Here is a 20,024-nt window from a genome sequence, read left to right on the forward strand (position 1 = left end):
TTATTCCTCACATCTATTTTCTGTCACAGACTTATCTCCCCAACCATAGAAATACTGCCAGAATATACATTTTTCTTATCCAAGATGTTACCAAAACTCTTATTCATTCTCTAATTGTCTCCTGCCTTGACTACTACAACCTGCTTCTATCTGTCATTTCTCTCACCCAACTATCTGCGCTTCAATCCATCTTAATGCCACAGCAAGACTAATATTCCTCTCTTGCCGCTCCACCTCTGCTGCACTACTCTGCAAAGCCATACCATTGCTGTTCGTGTCCTCCAGAATCTAATTTAAATTACTCACCCTCAAAGTCCTCAACAACACCCATTCATACATTTCAAATCTTATCTAAAAATAATCTCCCTCTTAGATCTACCACTGATCCTCACCTTGTCACTAGTATCCACCTATGACTCCCATCTACAAGACTTTTCCCATGCTGCTAACCACTTACGGAATTCCATACCACTCACGATCAGACTCTCCTTCAGCCTTGAAATCTTTCAATGCTCACTGAATACCCATTTATTTATTTGAGCTTACCCTACTCCAACTTATGCTACCTAAACTAGTACACCCTCGCAACAGGGCCATCTTTTTCATTGGGCACAATGGGCAGGTGCCCGGGGACCCCACAGGCAAGGGGGCCCCATAGACAGGGCTCTTAAATATTATAAATAATCCTGCAAATATATCTATATCTATATCTATATATATATATATATATATCTATATATCTATATATATAGAGGTAGGGGCCCAGCTGCACTGCTTTGCCCGGGGGCCCATAATGTTGTTAAGGTGGCCCTGCCTCGCAACTGTCTCAATCTCCACTTTGAGCCACACTCACTCGTCTTGTTTCAGCTGTACCCTCTTCCAATTACATTGTAAGTTTTATAATGAGCAGAGACTTCAATACCCTTTGTGTGCATGTTTGGAATTATTTTATATACTTTGTATGTCTCTGTTTTATGTGTTTCCTGTTTTCCCCACTGTCCCGTACAGCAATGTGGCACTTTACAAATGTACAATAATATTAAGAGCAATAACCTATGTGTCTAGTTGCAGCAGTAGTGTGTTGTTGAATTTCCTACAGGTGATTTCAGGCAGAAACCCTCTTTCAAGTATCAGTAATTATTAAGCAAGTTGTAGTACTTAGCATAAAGATTTCAGTTAGGCAACATAAGTTTAGCAAATTTAAATTTAAACAGAAATATATCTCTTAATCGTGTGAGATACTTAAAAGCAATGTTATGGTTTATGTGATGTTAAATACTTTGTGCCAAAAAAGACAAAAGTATTATAGGAGTGATACCTTTATTGATTAACCAAAAAAATTATTAGAGTTGGGTGAAAGCTGTTCCATCTCAAAACTGTTGGTTTATGATAGACTGATGTTTGTATAGTATTGTTTTTATTGTATAGGGTCATGTCCAGGAAATGTATGCGAGATTGTGAGCAGTTAAGAGTGAGTCTAATGCATACTTGCCAACTCTCCCTGAATGTCAGGGAGACTCCCTGAAATAGGGGTGGTCTCCCTCACTCCCTGAAGAGTCTGGTATTCTCCCTGATGCTGAGCCAGTACAAGACGTGGTTGGCTTCGTCATCTGTGGCATGATGACACAGTTCAGAAATTGTGTTCTATGTCCATGTATTGATGCCTATGGAGGTGGCCATTTTCATAGAGAGACCAAGATTTAATCAAAGACTGACAGGTAAGACAACATGACTTCAGTAATGGAGACAGAAATGTAAAAGACACTTCAGTCTCTAGAGATCCATTAGCTGCTTTTCTTTAACGCATAGTTGCCTATTCTCCTGGAATGTCTGGGAGACTCCCTCATTTCTGGGAGACCTCACGGGCGAGCAGGGCAACCTCCCGGTTTTTGCCCCGCAATAGATAAGTGTGGGGGGGCCTAATGATGCAAATATCTTGTCAACTTAGCCCCAAAATGATGCGATTCGTCAAACCCTGCCCCCACACGCCCACCTCCCCTGGGATCTCCCTGAAGCCAATGAGGAAAAGTTGGCAAGTATGGTCTAATGGTTGGGTGAAATTTGTTGAAGTTTTTATTGAAAGTCAGCAGCTCATCTTCAGAGCCAGTCCAGATTAGTAGAAAATCATTAATATAACAAAAGTATGCTAGAGGTTTTTATTGTGCAAGTTGATAAGAATTCCTCCTCTAGTTTAGCCATGAAAAGATAAACATACCAATCATTGACACAAGGGCTCAATCTAATGCTAAGTACACACTACAGAAATTTCCACCAACTTTTTATGCCAAGCGATTTTACATGCGATCGATGGTCCGATCGCTCAGTTCATGGACTGCATACACACTAGCCTTGTTTAGGACGATAAAGGGAAGAGCGGACATCCCGTTAGCAACTTTTTACAGCCATCTTGTCGTGAGCAATGATTTTAATTTCTTACACACTGAAGCATCATTTGCGTGGGATGTAACGATATACCAAAGACATTAGCCTAAAGGGGCAGAGCTTTCACTATACTTAACACCCAAAGCTGCATAAAAAGAGAAGGCAACACTGTCTCTTCATTCATTCATATAAAATAGAAGTTTGGTAACATACATAAAATTTAGAAAAACATTTAACTGCTAAAGTGCAACGCAATGAATATTCCCTAATAATAAAATCCCTTCATATGTAATGGAATGCTCCATTCTCGGCGTGCATCGTCGCTGATTGGTCCACAGCAGAAACGAACGCCCATGTCTGAGTGTATAAAATGACAGAGGAACCTGTTTGGCGTCGAGGAGCGTGAGAAGATGGCGAGTGAGCAAGTGTTAGTGGGTGTTAAGGTTGAGGAGAAGGTGTCAGTGGGGGTTGCGGGTGAGGAGCAGGTATTAGTGGGGATTGCAGGTGAGTAGAAGGTGTCAGTGGGGGTTGCAGCTATAGAGACGAGACAGAGTCAGAGATGGTGCTGGAAGGGCCAAAAATGTCAAAAAAGTTAAGGTGGGGGATGGAGATGCTCAAGAAGAGCAAAGAGCAAATCCAATGAGCCAAAGAGAGGTAGAGGTGGAGATGATGTTCAAAGTACTGGCCCAGGACGACAACGACATTATAAAAGGTCAGTAGCACATGTAGTGTACCTGCTTGAAGGACTTTATTTCATTGTAGTGTCACATAAAGAAATGTAAACGCCCAATTTGTAACCTAATTTTTTTTATGTCAGAACGAAGAATTAACGGTGAGAAGGCCTGTTTAGATACCACTGATACCACTATTGTTACACCTGTTAGCAAACAAGAAAAAATTGAAAAAGAAGGAAGTTTATACACACTACACAACGGAAACGAGATTATTAAACGGTACGACCAAAAAAATGATGCGACAATCGTCCATTTGGGCAGACTTTCGACTAGAGATGGGCGGGCTCGGTTCCCCCGAGATCCGAATCCTACCGAATTTAGCCTATCCGAGTACCGAGCCGAGCACGCTCAGTACTCTCCCGCCCGTTCGGATTCGAAATCGAGGCAAAACGTCATCGCAACGTATTAGTTTTTTTGAGCTCGGTTCTCGAGAGATTTGAAAAGCATAAATACCAGCCTCCACAGCAATCCATCGCCATTTGACAGAGGGAGAGAGCAGGGTTAGGTCACACTGGCTATATCAGCGCAGGGACAGAGCAGTAATTGGACACATTATTGTTTGTATTCAACACCACTGTAATCTTAATACCAGTTGTTACAGCAGTAAGAGGAGAAGAGAGGAGGGTTTTTGTTCAGTTTCTTGCACTCCAAGTGCTTTTGGGGCGTCCCCCATTCTTTTGCATACATTTTTACGACTGTCAAAAAAGTCCTATTTGGCAGCAGTGTCAAAAAATATATTTAGCACTCCCAAGTGCTTTTGGGGTGTCCCTTATTCTTTTGCTTTAATTTTTCTGGCTGTCAAAAGTCCTATTTGGCAGCAGTGTCAAAAAATATATTTAGCACTTCCAAGTGCTTTTGGGGTGTCCCCCATTCTTTTGCATTAATTTTTGTGGCTGTCAAAAGTCATATTTGTCAGCAGTATCTAAAACAATTTGTAGCACTAAAAGTGCTTTGGGCTTAGAATGGATTCAAAGCAGTCCACATATGAGCAGAATGAGCAACCAGTTTCTATCACCAGTCCTGATGGTAGTGTTCCCAGTACGTCATCTGGGAAAGGCGATGTCAAACTACACAGTCTTTTGAAATCAGTCAAAAAAACAGACACCCCAAAAAATTTACCGTGTTGAAGCAAAAAAGAAGTGTAACTGAGGAAAAGTTAAGTGCCGATAAAAAAAAAATTGCCAACATACCATTCTACACACGCAGTGTTACCGAGCCTACAAGTGGTGCACAACTACTGTTTCGTGTCAAAGCCGAGCTGCAAGATAACAGTAAGGCATTAGAGGATAATGTTTGCTCTGAATCAGAAATGACACCAATTCCTGTGGAGAGTCCATCCAACAGTGGTATGTCTAATCGTTAGCATTCTGTTAGTGTACCCATAAAGAAGGGGCCTTTCAGCAGTTCTGCTTTCTGCTGATGTGTACCTGAATAGCCCGAGTGTAGCCGGTGATACACCAAGTGAGGATGACACTTTGGAATTAGAAGAGGATGAGGGGGAGATTTGGGTAGCCCGTTGAGGGCGCTGATGAGGATGCGGTTGATTGTGTAAGTCCTGCGCCAATGGCAGCAGGGTGGCACCAGTGGCAGCAGTTCTGGCACGTGAGGTTCTGGCACCAATTTGCACTTTCCAAACACAAGCAGAGATGTTGCAGGTGGCAGACCACAACAGTTTGACATCTGGGCTGGTTTGAAGGATTTGACAAAAAAATGTGTGACCTTGCCCATAACTGCAAGCAATCCTACTATTAACATGCAAAGGATGGTGGAGGGCCTAGCAGGGATTAAACTGTATTTTTCCTAATTAGCACTAATACGGTTTGGGTGTAGTATACACCCAAAGACGAGTGCTCAATTGCTAAGAGTCATTGATGAAGAGGAAGACAAGCAGGCTTGTCTGTAGAATTTGCAGGCAAATTCTACTGCATTATATAGGTAACACCCAAAGAGAAGAGCTCCATTGCTCCATTGCTAATTGTAATTGCTGAAATAGAAATAATAGGGCTGACACTCTTTGTGTAAATCTGCAGTTACATTTTATTGTACCATAGCTCACACACAAACAGGAGAGGTGGCAGGGGTCAGTGCTAATCTTCCTCAAACAATACTAATTCATCCCACCATCATAGAAGTCTGTGTACTATGATGTAATTGCCAATAATGTCCTTCAAAATGGAATTAGTAGTTAATTTTAGGGCACAGCTGTCACGATTTTTGGCCAATTCTTTTACAACAGAGCAAATATCTAAATGTTGTGCGGCATCATCTGCATCACCACTGGGTGTCTTGGGAAAGCAATTTTTTGTACAACAAGCAGTTGCCTGAGAAACTGAAGTAGAAGACGTTTCAACAAGATGTCGATAGGTCTTGGATCCTTGCGAAGCAAATTAAGTATTTCGTCCACAATTAAAATATAGTTAGCACATTTACTTTGTTTTATGTCACACGTTAAATTTCTGTAGCTCCTTGTGAAAATGTATTATTAAGGCAATCACTTGACTCAAGCTAACCGTGTCTGCACTCTCTTCACAGGTGACTACTTCGCTGAACTAAAGTACATTCCCCTCAAATGCTAGTCTTCTTGCAGCTGCTGCATTCTCCTACATGCTGTTGCAGAAAACTGAAACTGCCCCTAAATTTTTCCGGACACAAACAGCATCCCCTGCATGTAATTTTTTAAAAGTTCTGTAACACCAAGTTGATTGTGTGTGCAAAACAGGAAATGTGATGGAATTCAACCCCGCTGTAATGCTTGAACAATATTGGGGTCGTCATCAGAAATGACATATCCTCAGGAGAGTCCAAGCAGGATTAGCCATCTTTCAATGACATCCCTTAGTTTTTGGAACATATTGTCAGCTGTATGCCTCTTAGTGAAGCTGCTGATACACAAAGTAGCCTACTTCTGAAAAATGTGACGTACTTGGGTACATGCAGCTGCTGTCCCTGCTGGTGAAGGCAAATGACCAACCAAGTGGCCTGTCACAGTCATATAATCTATACTTTGCCCAGTTCCGCTTGCCCACATATCTGTGGTTAAGTGTACAGTGGGTAGAATGTAATTTTGTAGACCAATGATTACATTTTTAAGAACTGTCTGGTAGAGGTTAGGAATAGCTTTTCGAGTAAAATGGGGTCGTCATGGAATTTGGTAATAGGGACAGAACACCTCAAGTAACTGTCTAAAACCAGCTGCATTAATAATGGACATTGGACGCAGATCTAATACTAGCATAGTCCTTATGGCGTCTGTGATCCGCTTTGCGACTGGGTGACAGATTTCATACTTGCTTCCTCTTGCAAAGGATTGTTTAACTGTAAATTATTGGTTATGGGGATATTGATGATGAAGGTGTTGGGGGGGGTAGATTGCAGGTGCTGGGATGTAGATGAGAGAATGGAGGCAGATGATACTGGACTGCTTGTTGTTATTTGTTTTTTACCTAAGTTTCTGATTTTCCCAACAGCTTTCCAAGAACTTGCTGAAAAATGCTGTAACATGGATTAGGATCCCAGATGGTTAAGGTCCCTACGTCTACTGAGTGAGGGTTTAAAAACGCTACAAATGGATAGACAACTGTTGTTAGGATTTCTGTAAAAATAATTCCACACTTAAGAGGTGGATTTTTGGTCTTATGCCCAGGCATGACAATGGGCTTTTTCTTATCACTGGCAAGAAATGCAGCAATTTTTCTTTGAAAGTGTATGAAAATCATATTGTGACCTAGGAGGTGGGCAAAATTGCATGGAAATGACTGGAAATTAGTGTTAGTGAGGTTAATAATAATGTAGGTACAAAAAAATACCTAAATTCTATTATTTTAGGCCAAAAAAAAGTATTTTTTTTAACAAATAGCAAAACAAAACCAAACAAAACCAAAACCAAAACCAAAACACGCAATGGCGGTTTGGTAAAACCAAAACACGACGGTAATCCAGATCCAAAACCAAAACCAAAACACAGGGGTCAGTGAGTGAACATCTCTACTTTCGACCATCGTGTCACTACACACACTGACCTAATTTTTGAACGAGCGGTCGTATGTCGGCTGATTGAGCCGATTATTGGACGAAAACCGTGTAGTGTGTACCTAGCTTAACACCTGGATTTTTGAGCCACTACTTGGATACACTTCACCCCCCACAGCAAAGTGACTCCAGATCTCTGAACTCATAGGACTTTTATACCTTCCATCCGTAAGGAAAACCTGAGTTTTATTACTTTAGCTTATCTTAATGATATATCCCCCCCTGAACAAATTTCTTGATGTAACAGCTCTTAAATGTTGTCTGTTTCTTAGTCATACATTTGCAAAGTTGTCTGATGAAGGGGCCTCTGTGCTCTGAAAGCTACCAAATATAATAATATTATTTTGATTAGCCAATAAAGGTATCACTCCTATAATACTTTTGTCTTTTTTGACACAAAATTATTTAACATCACGTAGATTTTTCTGGCTAACACGGTACTGCAATAACAACTTTTTAAAAATAATATTTTTGCTACACAATTTTATGGTTTCAAAGTTGTAAAAATATAATGTGCAATGCAGTTTAAAATATATGTCATTATATAAAATCTGCCAATAGTACATGTTGAATAGTTACAGTTGACAATATTATTAAATCTAGACATCATCTACATGCTGTCCTTTTTTTCTATATTCTCTATGCATCATCCCACTCACCAGAACTTTGTTGTTTTGCTTGGTGATGGTTACTATGCGTCCTTCTGCTATTGTTTGATCAGCATTAGCTTGTGTTATTCTAATATCCACAATGTCTGCAAAGTCACAAAATGGTTGCCACAACTGCAGAAGAAACATTATTTAAGTGTGCAATGTAATATTTACTACAAGTAACAGACATATATACAGTGATTTTCTAAAAGAATATAATACATCATACTTGCCTTCTTTTAAAACCTCCCTTTCGGGATAACAAATGCAGAAGGGGGTACAGTGTAACTCTAACTGTTTACACACATGCTGTTTACACACAAGTGTACAGTATTTTGGGCTGCTAATAGTTGCAAAAAAAGGGCATTCACAATTCAGTACAATTTAGCAAGGCCACCTTAACAACTTTATGGGCCCCCGGGCAATGCAGTGTACCGGGCCCCTAAAAAAAAAAAAATATATATATATATATATATATATATATATATATATAAATAGTGTGTGTGTGTAAAAAAAATATATATGTATGTAAAAAAAAACGTGATTATATATGTAATCACTTTTTTTTTACATATATATATATATATATATATATATATATATATATTGGGGCCCCCTTAACTTACCTTAAGTCCGATCCTCTTCTATTTTCCGCGCCGCTGAGTCTCTTCTGTCCTCTTCGGTGCTGTGGTTGCAGTGAATGCTGGGCGTGACATCACGCCCAGCATTCACTGCGAGCACAGCACGGAAGAGGGGACCAGGGAGGGAGCCGGATCACCGCTGATGTGACCGCAAGTAGGATTTAGACGGGCCCCCCTTGCCTGCAGGGCCCCCGGGCACCTGCCCATCGTGCCCAATGGAAGAGACGGCCCTGCAATTTAGCAAGAACGAGAGTATGAGGGACTGCAAGCTTCTTTTATTGGGCTATTGATAGCCCTTCTGCTTCACGGAATATTTCTGTCCTCCCTGAGTTCGCCTTAGGTCACCTGCATTACGGTCTTTGATAGGGTTATAGATAAGTGGCATTGGTTGCTACTTGCAGATTGGCTTTTTTACATTCCATTGTACTGCGATTGGCCTGATTACACAATGAACATTATTTATTCAGACAATTTTGGTGAATCATTACTGATTTGCAAATTAGTTTGACAATGGAGAATATCTGAAATGTCACTGAATTCAGAATCTGACAAATCCATTTGTCCATCTCTATTTAGGAGTATGAAATATATAAGGCAGTGTGGCTAAGGAAACCAAGTATACATTTTACAAAAACAATTTGTCAAATTACTCCCTTTTGACAAATCTCCTTGTCCCTCTCTCCTCCCATGTTGTACTTTTTTAGTGCCTGAAATGTTGTTGTGGGTAAATGGACAGAAATTCCCATTTTAATTCAATTGTGCAGAAAGCTAATATTATTTCACAAATTATCTAGATCACCGTTTGTCAACTTTTTGATACTCAAGAACGAGTATCAAAAAGTTGACAAACGCTGATCTAGATAATTGCAGTATCTAGCCCATGTTTATAAAATTATCCTGTCATGTTAATAAAATTATTGTACCACCTTAAATAATTTTTTAACTGCCGTTCTGCTACACACAATAGTACTCTGGTAGAAGTTCTTGGGATCCATAAAGACTGCTTAATTCAACAGTGTCTCAGTACAAAACAAATCTGTGTATGTCTGGTGGTCAGGCTTCATAATTATCACTGGGTGACGGAGGGTTAGGGTAATGGCCAGAAAGCTAGAAATAATAGCCAGTCCCTGATTAGATGCACATGGTGCTACTTCAGTTAGGAGCCAGCTGTCATTTCTTGCCTTGCATTAAATTTCTCCTTTCTCCAGGGCTCATAAACCTTTACCAATATTGGCCAGTAGAGATCCTCAGTAATTGTAAGTATTGGGACCATAATGAAATGCCTTCTATCTTGGTGGGTCCTTGCACATCATGTACTAATGAGGTGTAAGGTGTTTAAAATAATTAATCTAAAGTGGAAAAATTAGTTTTACACCCTGGAATATAACTGAGGTGATGTACAAAATTCTACGGAAGTGAGAACTGACCACATAATGCACCAACAATACACTTCATACTACTAGTACAACTGTGGGAGTGTTTTAGAGGAATAGACCTGGAAATATGAATATAGAATATACTGATGAATATAGAGCACTGGTAGCAGTAGGAGTAAGGAGCCTGTTTATAAAGGGGTGTTACATTTAGTTTTTAAGTAAACATGAAAAATAAAAATGCAAAATGAATGTGTAAGTGTGAAAAATTAATAAAGAAGTGAGTAGGAAAAGGAGGTTTCATTTACTTCACAAAATCATTTCTCATGAGCACTGTATGATTTAAAGTGATATTACCCTATGCATTGCCGTTTTTAGTAAAAATTGGCCTCTGGGCAAAACTCATTGTGAATCATTGGCCTATTATTGTAAATGTTAGACCAGCAGCTTAGTGCAGTTATACATGTCTCATTGCAAGCCATGTTGCGCAGCCAAGAAGCCAGCTACATTATTCAAACCCATATTGTGCAAACCACCTATTGCACAGACCTCTCCATAGCCCTAGGCAGTTGTGCAATGGACTATGCTTGACAACACGAAACCACTGTACTGAATACTAGAGTATGCTGGTGATGTGAGTAGATAAAGTATTTACACAGCATGGTGGCTTAGTGGTTAGCACTTCTGCCTCACAGCACTGGGGTCATAAGTTTGATTCCTGACCATGGCCTTATCTGTGTGGAGTTTGTATGTTTTCCTCGTGTTTGTGTGGGTTTGTCTGGTTTCCTTCCACAATCCAAAAACTTACTAGTAGGTTGATTGGCTGCTAATAAATTGACCCTAGTCTCTCTCAGTCTGTCTGTGTACATTAGGAAACTCTAGACTGTAAGCTCTTTTGGGGCAGGGACTGATGTGAGTGAGTTCTCTGTACAGCACTGCGCAATTAGTAGTGCTATGTAAATAAATAAATAAATTATGATGATGATGATATAGATAAACACAAAGCTTGAGAGCCCCAGGAAAACGTGGCCTTGTTTGCCCTCAAAAAATGCTGGCCCAAATCCATTCTACTGTTTATCCATTGTCTGGATTTCTGAATTATCTTTACAATGAATGCTGTGTTAAAGACACTACACAAGACATAGCTCTGTAAAAATTTTCACCATTCAATGCCATAAAATATGTCTCAATAAAAACACTAAATTACTGTAGACATCATATTATCTTCACTCCTGATCTTGCTTGCATCTTAATCATGTTATTTTTTTGTTATCCATTCCCTCTATGGCTACACTTGAATTCCTTCTCATCTTATATTCTTTTTATTGTACCTTAAGCTTTTTTTCTTGACTTGCTTCCAATCATCATTTAACTTACATGTTTACATATCTCATGCTTTTTTGATTACCAATACCTGATTTTATGTGATGTATTCCCTCTTAACTTGGTCATGCATTAGGCAGCATGGTGACTTAGTGGTTAGCACTTCTGCCTCACATCGCTGGAGTCATGAGTTCAATTCCCGACCATGGCCTTATCTGTGTTGAGTTTGTATGTTCTCCCAGTGTTTGCATGGGTTTCCTCCCACACTCCAAAAACATACTGGTAGGTTAATTAGCTGCTATCAAATTAACCCTAGTCTCTCGGTCTGAGTGTGTATTTGTTAGGGAATTTAAACTGTAAGCTCCAATGGGGCAGGGACTGATGTGAATGATTTCTCTGTACAGCGCTGTGGAATCAGTTAATTTGACAACCACATAATCAAATTAGAAATCAGAACAAACACATTTTAAATGATCTGATCACTCAGTTGGGCAATAGGAATTTTCAAACCTAAATAGTCACTTTTCTAAATATTTTTCTCCACTCACTTATCTACTCACCTCACTCTCTGCCTCTCTCCAGGTAATTCCTCCAATACTAGAAACTTTAAATACCAGGTCTTTCCCACCTTTCTGTGTGCTTTTCACTGAAAAAGTCTCCGTCCCAAAGTCCTGGTACAGTCTCTCTATATCCACTAGATATTTGATTTTGATGAGAGGAACACGGAGTGTACAAGCACGGATCTTTTTCAGGGATTTCTGAACACTTCGGCGCAATCTCTTTCGACAAAATATGTTCAGCTTCACAATGCTCTGCCGAAGACTTTCTGGAACACAGTGCTTGTAGCTGCGCAGGAAGAACAAAGAAAGCATTACTAGGAGGCTATGATAAGGCTCACTTAATTCTGTAAGGACTTAAGGGCCTGATTGATCTTTGAATGCACTGTGAACACAACTTGCATATAAAAAAATACACATATTCAAATACAAGTGGATCTCAAGATATGTTTCCATTTGAATCTGGGTATAAGTATGCTCCGGCTATACTGTGTTCTGTCTGTAGACAGACAGAACACAGTGCAGTACACACACATGCGTATGTCCCATCAAATGTCCCATCAAACTCATGCAAAAAAGATTTTATAAAATAAATTTACAAATCTAGATAGAAATCACAGGGTACTATAACAAAAGCGAAGGGGCCCCTATATTTCTGTATTTGTACTCCTTTAATTATTACTTATCACTCTAGAAGCCTCTGCTCTGTATGGGAGCTGGCACATGCTCAGTAAAGCCTGTATAGGCTTTTAGCTGCATTGTTATAAATGACAAGCCTCCTAGCAGCCATATGGGCTGCTATGTTGGGAGTTACACCTCTGTGCTTACCTATGCATATTAAGTCACAAAAATTCACTTGCCGTGCAGGATTACTCTTTCGTACATTTGTAAATGACCGTTATAGTTGGCATTACATGCCTAAGCAGTAATCATGTTGATCCATCTGTGCTCACCTAATACTCCTAAGGATCTCTTTTGAGGTTTTGTTATTCTCTTGTGCCAGCCTCATCATATCTAACACTGCTAGGGCTAGACACTGTTCCTGAACATCCATGTTCACAGGCAGCTGCATCTGACCGTTTATGAAGTCACTGCGACACTGAAATCACAAGGACAGAGAATATTTTTAGCCACATATAATACACAAATACACACAAGAATGGCAATATGTTTTAAGGATTTTTCTTTTTTCTATAAAAAAATTCTTATAAGACTACAGGACTAAGCATACAGAAATGGTTGGTATGAACATTGTTGTCGATATAGACTTTTTTAGAGAAGATTGTGCATGCTTTTTTTGGTTTTTATTAATTTATTTTTGATGACTTTTAATTTCAACTTATTCCACATCTGCATGGAGAAAACTCTGCAGTTATTGTGTTAGTCTTCAACCCCAAACCACATGGATGTAGGGTGGTTAAGCAAACATATCCTGGTGTCCATCACCTAAACTGGGGTCTAATTTTATCAGGCACCACCCACGGATTATTTCAGTGATATTAAGCTGCAGTGTTCCAGCCACTATTGCTGGTTACCACATCTTAGTAAACAGGGTGTGATTTAGTTAATGCAGAGAAGTAAACCTGACTTGGAAATCCATTACAGCGGAGATCCACTGTACCACAGATAAGTATTACACGAAAAAACCCAACTCAGATGCTTGAACCAGACAAATATCGATTTTCAAACTGGTTTGATAAATTGGTTCCAAACTTCACAAATGAACTGGAATTCCTCGAATTTAAGATTAATTTAAAAAAAAAATCAAGATACATTTGAGAAAGTCGAACATGTTTAGCGGTGATCAATCCTGTTCTACCATGTTCAAGTCTGTTTGTACATAGTTGAGTTGGCTCGAAGGTGTTCAAGCGAAAACCTTGAACTGTGAACTTCAAACACAGTAGTGTCCAAAGTTTGATTTTAAAAAAAGAGTTAAAATACTTTTTTATTAATTAAATATATTAGATTAATTGTATTTTAATAGTGACATTTTAAATAGTGATTTTCTAGTGACATTTTAATGTGGAACACATACCATGAACTGCGAACCTTGAATGTGAATGCTGAACCTTGAACATGGTTGGAGAACAAAAGCTGAGAAAAGGGTCCAAAATTTTTAAATCACAAATTCAACTGTACTGTGAACATGTTCATTGCCATCAAAGCAGTGAAATTCAATATAATTTCAAACGGGTTCGAAAGTTTCGAGTATCACTACTCAGGATATTCAAGCCTCCCAACATGCACTATTCTCCTTGAACACTAACATCACTGCATCTACACCCACAGGTTTCATTATCACTTATAATTCAGTCTAAATATTGAAAAACTGGTATTGTCTTTCTATAGCACACTTCACTCTACTGTATTAAGGCCTCTTTATGCTGAGGGCTTAACCTGCTATGCCGAATCTCTGTTGGTTAGTGTCTTTAGCCAATGGAAATAGAGCATTCCCCACAGGTGAATGCCAAATGGATCTTTTTACACCAGGATTCAAATACACACAAAAATATGCTTCCAGGCAGGTGTATCTGGACGTGCATCCAGGTCACATTAGATCTCATCTCCAGTGGACTTGCTATATTCCGCCTCCCCAGAAATAAGGGGACTCAAAGCTAAAATATGCACACATCTAGAAATGGTTGCATTTTTGGTGTGCAAACCCAGTACGGGAATGCATATATTAACACGACAAATATTGGCATACTCTCAACTTTAAACAATGCTCTTAATATCAGTCCAGTATCAGAAAATAATGAATTTATCTAGGATTCACAGTTACATTCTGGGTTCATGAAACACCAGGCAAACTTTATCCCTCTTAACTCACCTGGGCAAAGAGATAGTCTATGACCTGGTAGCTGAGAATGGGGTCATGATGAAGATTCATGAGGCTGCAGCGTGCAGTTTTTTGCTCACCTGCACCAATCCAACTGGGGAAGAAGAATCTTTACATGGAAGTAAACAATTAAGAAATGGTATTATTCAAACTGAAAATACAGTGTTTCATCTGGTAAACTATGGTATCAGAAATAATTACAAAATACTGCCGTTATTCCTTCATTATTGATTAGATTCAGCATAATTACCTTAAAAGCAGTCCATGCAGCTGCTATGGGGCTCAGCAGTGTGGGGAACCCAGCAAAATGATCCATGATCCAGTTAAGCACCATTTTGGCTTTCAGTGTCAGTTTCCAAGGCCCCAATTGTGTTATACTACGTATGTGCCAATCCCCGTGGATGATCAAAAGAGTAGATCAGGGGCCTCTGGACACATATAACCAAGCTACCCAAAAATGTTTTGCTATGGGGCCTGGTGATTGCTTGTTATGCTCCTGACTGAATCTAACATTTTTCTGGTCTCATAGACTTAGTTAATGCTACCATTATGCTTGCACATGGAGATGCAGCATAACTTTCAAAATTTAAAACGACTTAGGAAAGAAACTAGATCATATCATCATCATCATCATCATCATTTATTCGTAGGGCAAAAAAGTTTACATAGCTCTGGACAATCATCATACAGCAATGACAAACATGAGTACAGTAAGCATGTACAGAAGCATGAGCACAGTTAAGGATACTAACTGTGACCGGAAGGGCTGACTTTGCCACCTGGTCTGTTGTGGGAAGAAGGATGATGGAATACTCTTCCTGCACAGTTTATCTGGGTTTCTTTTTCACCATCAGTAACTGACTGTTACTGACCACTCCTACAGGTGTCTCCGTGCCACAGACACTTGTCGACTGCGAATACCAACTGCGCAATAGTTGTAGGAGAATCTTGCTGCCACCACTAGGTTCCCTCGCGGCACCTATAACCGCTTGCTAATGGGGTAGCTGGTACTTCCTGACCGCTTACTATGGATCAGGATTGCTGGGTATCGGGAGAGTGTTGACTTAGAGATGCTGGGTTCAACACAGGACAGCTGGGAAATGGATTAGGTTGCTCGGACCATGACACACTAGTTTGGAGGTACTAGTGATCATTCAGAAGTACAGATGGTATAATACAATTAAAATACAAATACAGCTTTTTATGACACACATACTAGTAGGGGGTAACCCAGCCCCCTTCCAAGCTGGCACCACAAACTCTGAGATATTACATCAGATATCTAGCATCAGGATGTAATACATTCTCTTCTTGGATATCACAAAATTCACATCAATCTGCGATTTCCTAAATTAGTTGCTGATTGCAGTATTCATGTAGTTCATCTATCTTTTTTAACAAGACAAGATAAAAGGTAACAACCCCTGATGTGTATTCGTGCTAAAATAGTGATGGTCACTCACAACTTAAAATGACTTAATTAGCATGGGATTTCCTTTCTTCAGACAGTTGCAGAAACAAATTTCTTCTAACATGGCATCAATACATTTCCAATACAAAACTTATTTGCAGAGAAGGAAAGTTGAGCGTTACCATCAGTCCTATGTCATGCCAACAGTAAAGCATCCTGAGATCATTCATGTGTGGGGTTGCTTTTCAGCCAAGGGAGTGGGCTCACTCACAATTTTGCCTAAGAACACAACCATGAATAAAGAATGATACCACAACATCCTCCAAGAGCAACTTCTCCCAACCATCCAAGAACAGTTTGGTGACGAACAATGCCTTTTCCAGCATGATGGAGCACCTTGTCATAAGGCAAAAGTGATAACTAAGTGGCTCGGGATCAAAACATGGAAATTTTTGGTCCATGGCCAGGAAACTCCCCAGACCTTAATCCCATTGAGAACTTGTGGACAATCCTCAAGAGGCGGTTGGACAAACAAAAACCCACAATTTCTGACAAACTTTAAGCATTGATTAGGCAAGAATGGGCGGCTATCAGTCAGTATGTGGCCCAGAAGTTGATTGACAGCATGCCAGTGCGAATTGCAGAGGTCTTCAAAAAGAAGGGTCAACACTGCAAATATTGACTCTTTGCATAAACATAATTTAATTGTCAATAAAAGCCTTTGACACTTATGAAATGCTTGTAATTTTATTTCAGTATACCATAGCAATATCTGACAAAAAGCTCAAAAGACACTGAAGCAGCAAACTTTGTGAAAACCAATACTTGTGTCATTCTCAAAGGTTTTGGCCATGACTATACATGAGGGATGAAGGAGAGTTTGTGATAGCCCCAATATTGAGCAGGTCCCAATCCAGAAAGATTTTGTTATTTAAATACCTTCCTTGCGGGAAGCCATGCCACCATGGCATTCAGACCTGTGATAAAAAGAGGTTTTTGCCCCACTGACAGTAATCCTCTGCTTTGAACAGTTTTAATGAGTGCTAGTGATTTGATCGAGTAAACTATGTGGACTATATCACTTTGTGAGCCAGACGAAAGAAGACATTGAACTTCGTCATTGCTGGTAAAGTTCTGCAGTTCTTGTCCACACAGCAGGATGTAACTCAAGAACTCCTTGGAAAAACAGTCATAGGTCGGTCTAGCTTACCCATACCCATACCTGTTTTCAGTTGGCCCACATATGAGCCAACCTTGTCTATTGGACTGAGCTCTGAATTTTGACCATGCACGTGGGTGGCTGAATTGGATGATATTCAACAATTTAGCACTTGGACTTCTGGTGTGCACTGCAGCCTGTTAACACAAAGATAACCACATGGACAGACTGAAAGTGGTCATCTTTTCTATTTGCCAATAATGATCCAAATGATTTTAATCTAATAACTATTGGACATTGTAATCATTGGGGCTTAACTATAGTTGGACATACGTCTGGTATTTTTGTGTACTGTACATGTGCAATAAAAATGCATATGGATAAGTATATAGATTTTCTCTCTTCTTACACCTGGACAGGTAGAATGGGGGCTGGGAGGGTTTGACATACATAGATTGAGTACAGTAAGAGTGAGACACAACTACACCACTCCATATATGCAGGTTCTCTTTTTATGATGTGTATCTCTAGTGGGTGAAATAAATGTGACATTTATTTAGGACATAAAAGAGGCTTCAAAGAGCAATATTGTAGGTGAAAAATTTGTTATTAACTAAAGGGATGGTGTGACTGGATCACTTATAAATAACTTATGGTATAAATTTAATTAAAGGAAATAGCGCAGGGCGCTTATTTATATGATTACAAATGTACTTATTTTTGATATTGTGTGTATTTTGGTAAAGGAAATATCTTTATTTCTGAGACCAGGTGAAGAAATTCTTTTTTGTTTTAACTTTGCTAGAAGAAATGCATTATTTCTGAAGTATATACCTGATGCCTTTGTTGAGGAAGTCTTTTGTGTATTTTGGTAGGGAAATTACTTGTTTGGGGGCTTGTAACTTTCCCTTGGGAATATGTATTCTGCAACTGTCTGAAGAAAGGACCCATGTTAATCTCATATTTATTAGTCCTAAAGGCACAGGAAGGTTTAATTAGACTTGCTGTTAGATTTTCTCTGTGTCTAAAACAAGATGCAGGAAATCACAGAAAGTTTTAGGATATCACAGATAAGTGTAAATATTGTTAACTTTGCATTGCATGTAAATCCATTTTTGGGTAAGCACATTGTATCCTGATTCTAAAAATAGCTCAGATCTCTGGGAGCTGGCTTACCCTGTGAGGCTGTGTCCAAACACTGTGTAAAAGCAGTGTTTTGTATTGAAAATGGTTCTTCTTGTTTCATCTGACCTGCTTCCTGGTACCCAGCAGCTCTGGCCAGTGTGATAGGCCAGGGGGGATCGATCCACAGCAACCCTGATCCATAGGAAGAGGAAAGGAAACGCTGGCAAAGTGAGCCCAGCCGGTTCCCAGCAATAACAGACAGGGTGCATAGGCGGTCCTTCCTGTCACAGATGGTCTTAAGTTGATAGAAGATACAAATGACTTTGTATATTTCTGCAAAATTCAATGTTCTACATATCTGCAAATTTTGCGTTTAGTAAATATTTCTGTCTTTTGTATAAGCGTAAGTGTAGATGTTCACTTCAACTATACCTACTATTAATTAGCATATTATACCTAAACTGAATAACAGATACAGTACCTGATTCGATAAACCACAATGTGAGCAATGCTACCATCCACTGTGAACATGTAGTTTGGATTATACCAGGTCTTGAGATCTGGTGATGCCAGTGCAAATAAGGAATGATAAACAGGCAGGATTCCTGATGGGCAAAAAAATAAAGTTTCTCAGTAATAAGTACATACATATTTTTTATTATATGCTCACAGCTTGCTCGTTTAACAGTGCAGAGATTCGACTTAGAGGCAAAGGATGGAACACTCAATAAGGGATTAATCAGGAAAACACTCCCCTCTAAAAAAAACACTGTTACCCTAAGCAATACCAGTCCTCATAGGTTTCTGACTGCAGTCCCGAAAGAACACTTTTAATAAATGGTCACAATCTTTAGCACATGCCCTTGTGTTTCTAACTCCCATTGTCCTATAGATTGTAAGCTTTCGAGCAGGGTTCTCTTACCTCTCTGTCTGTATGTATTACCCAGTATTGTCTTATTAATGTTTGTTCCCAATTGTAAAGAGCTACGGAATTTGCTGGCGCTATATAAATAAATGTTTATGATGATGATGATGATGATGATGAATCTTTCATTCTTTATCATTGCGATAAGGAATGAAAATGACCATGCCAAAAAAACGATTATTGTTAAATATGCCCCCATATCCTTTTTGATCTTAAAGTGTGATTTTGGTGCTAAAGGTGGATTAATAACTTGCTGTATCACTCCCAAATGAATGCAGTTGTTGACCTCTTGTTTATAATATATTGTATTTGAGGTTTTATACTATATACTGTGAATAAAGTTTCCTATGCCTAGGCACAGAAACTCTCTGGCACTAAAGAAGAAATGGAAAGTGATAAATAATAATGATAATAAAAAAAATATTAATAACCAATAGAAATAATTTATAGATCAACAAAATTACAAATCAATAGAAATAATTTATAGATCAATAAAATAACAAACCAATCGAAATAATTTATAGATCAACATAAATCGCATGTTTTTGCACACTAAATGCATATCCTATATGTTTATTGAATCAATATTTTGTAGAGATCCTCTATTTTACTATATATTAGTAGTTAGACAATATTGTATGTGAAGTGTCCTATTTCCACAGCGCAGTTCATTATTCTCTTTTTGTATATACTGTGAATGGTTCTAAATAAAAATAAAAATTCTGTATAACTCAGAGCCTTTGTGTGTATTTCTGCCATATTGACTAGAATATATATATATTTAACTATTACTGTTAATTTATTTGCCTGTGTTGCAGTCTTTTTAGTTGGTTTAGTAGTCACACATATCTTAAGATACATATTATGCAAATTACA

General features: G+C 38.9%; 1 protein-coding gene across 3 annotated transcripts in view; it reads right to left on the reverse strand.

Annotated features, from left to right (window-relative positions):
• Window positions 1–20,024, reverse strand: part of JAK3 (Janus kinase 3) — a 71,462-nt gene that overhangs the window by 40,956 nt on the left and 10,482 nt on the right. For all 3 annotated transcript variants that reach the window (XM_075206787.1, XM_075206795.1, XM_075206803.1), the window contains 5 exons: window positions 18,705–18,828; window positions 14,520–14,637; window positions 12,643–12,788; window positions 11,693–11,978; window positions 7,805–7,927 (listed from right to left, as the gene is read on the reverse strand). In XM_075206787.1, coding sequence (XP_075062888.1) covers window positions 7,805–7,927; window positions 11,693–11,978; window positions 12,643–12,788; window positions 14,520–14,637; window positions 18,705–18,828 — 797 coding nt within the window. The remainder of the gene's footprint in view (window positions 1–7,804; window positions 7,928–11,692; window positions 11,979–12,642; window positions 12,789–14,519; window positions 14,638–18,704; window positions 18,829–20,024) is intronic.

This window comes from Mixophyes fleayi, chromosome 1 (genome assembly GCF_038048845.1).
Source record: "Mixophyes fleayi isolate aMixFle1 chromosome 1, aMixFle1.hap1, whole genome shotgun sequence".
Lineage (NCBI taxonomy): Eukaryota > Metazoa > Chordata > Amphibia > Anura > Limnodynastidae > Mixophyes > Mixophyes fleayi.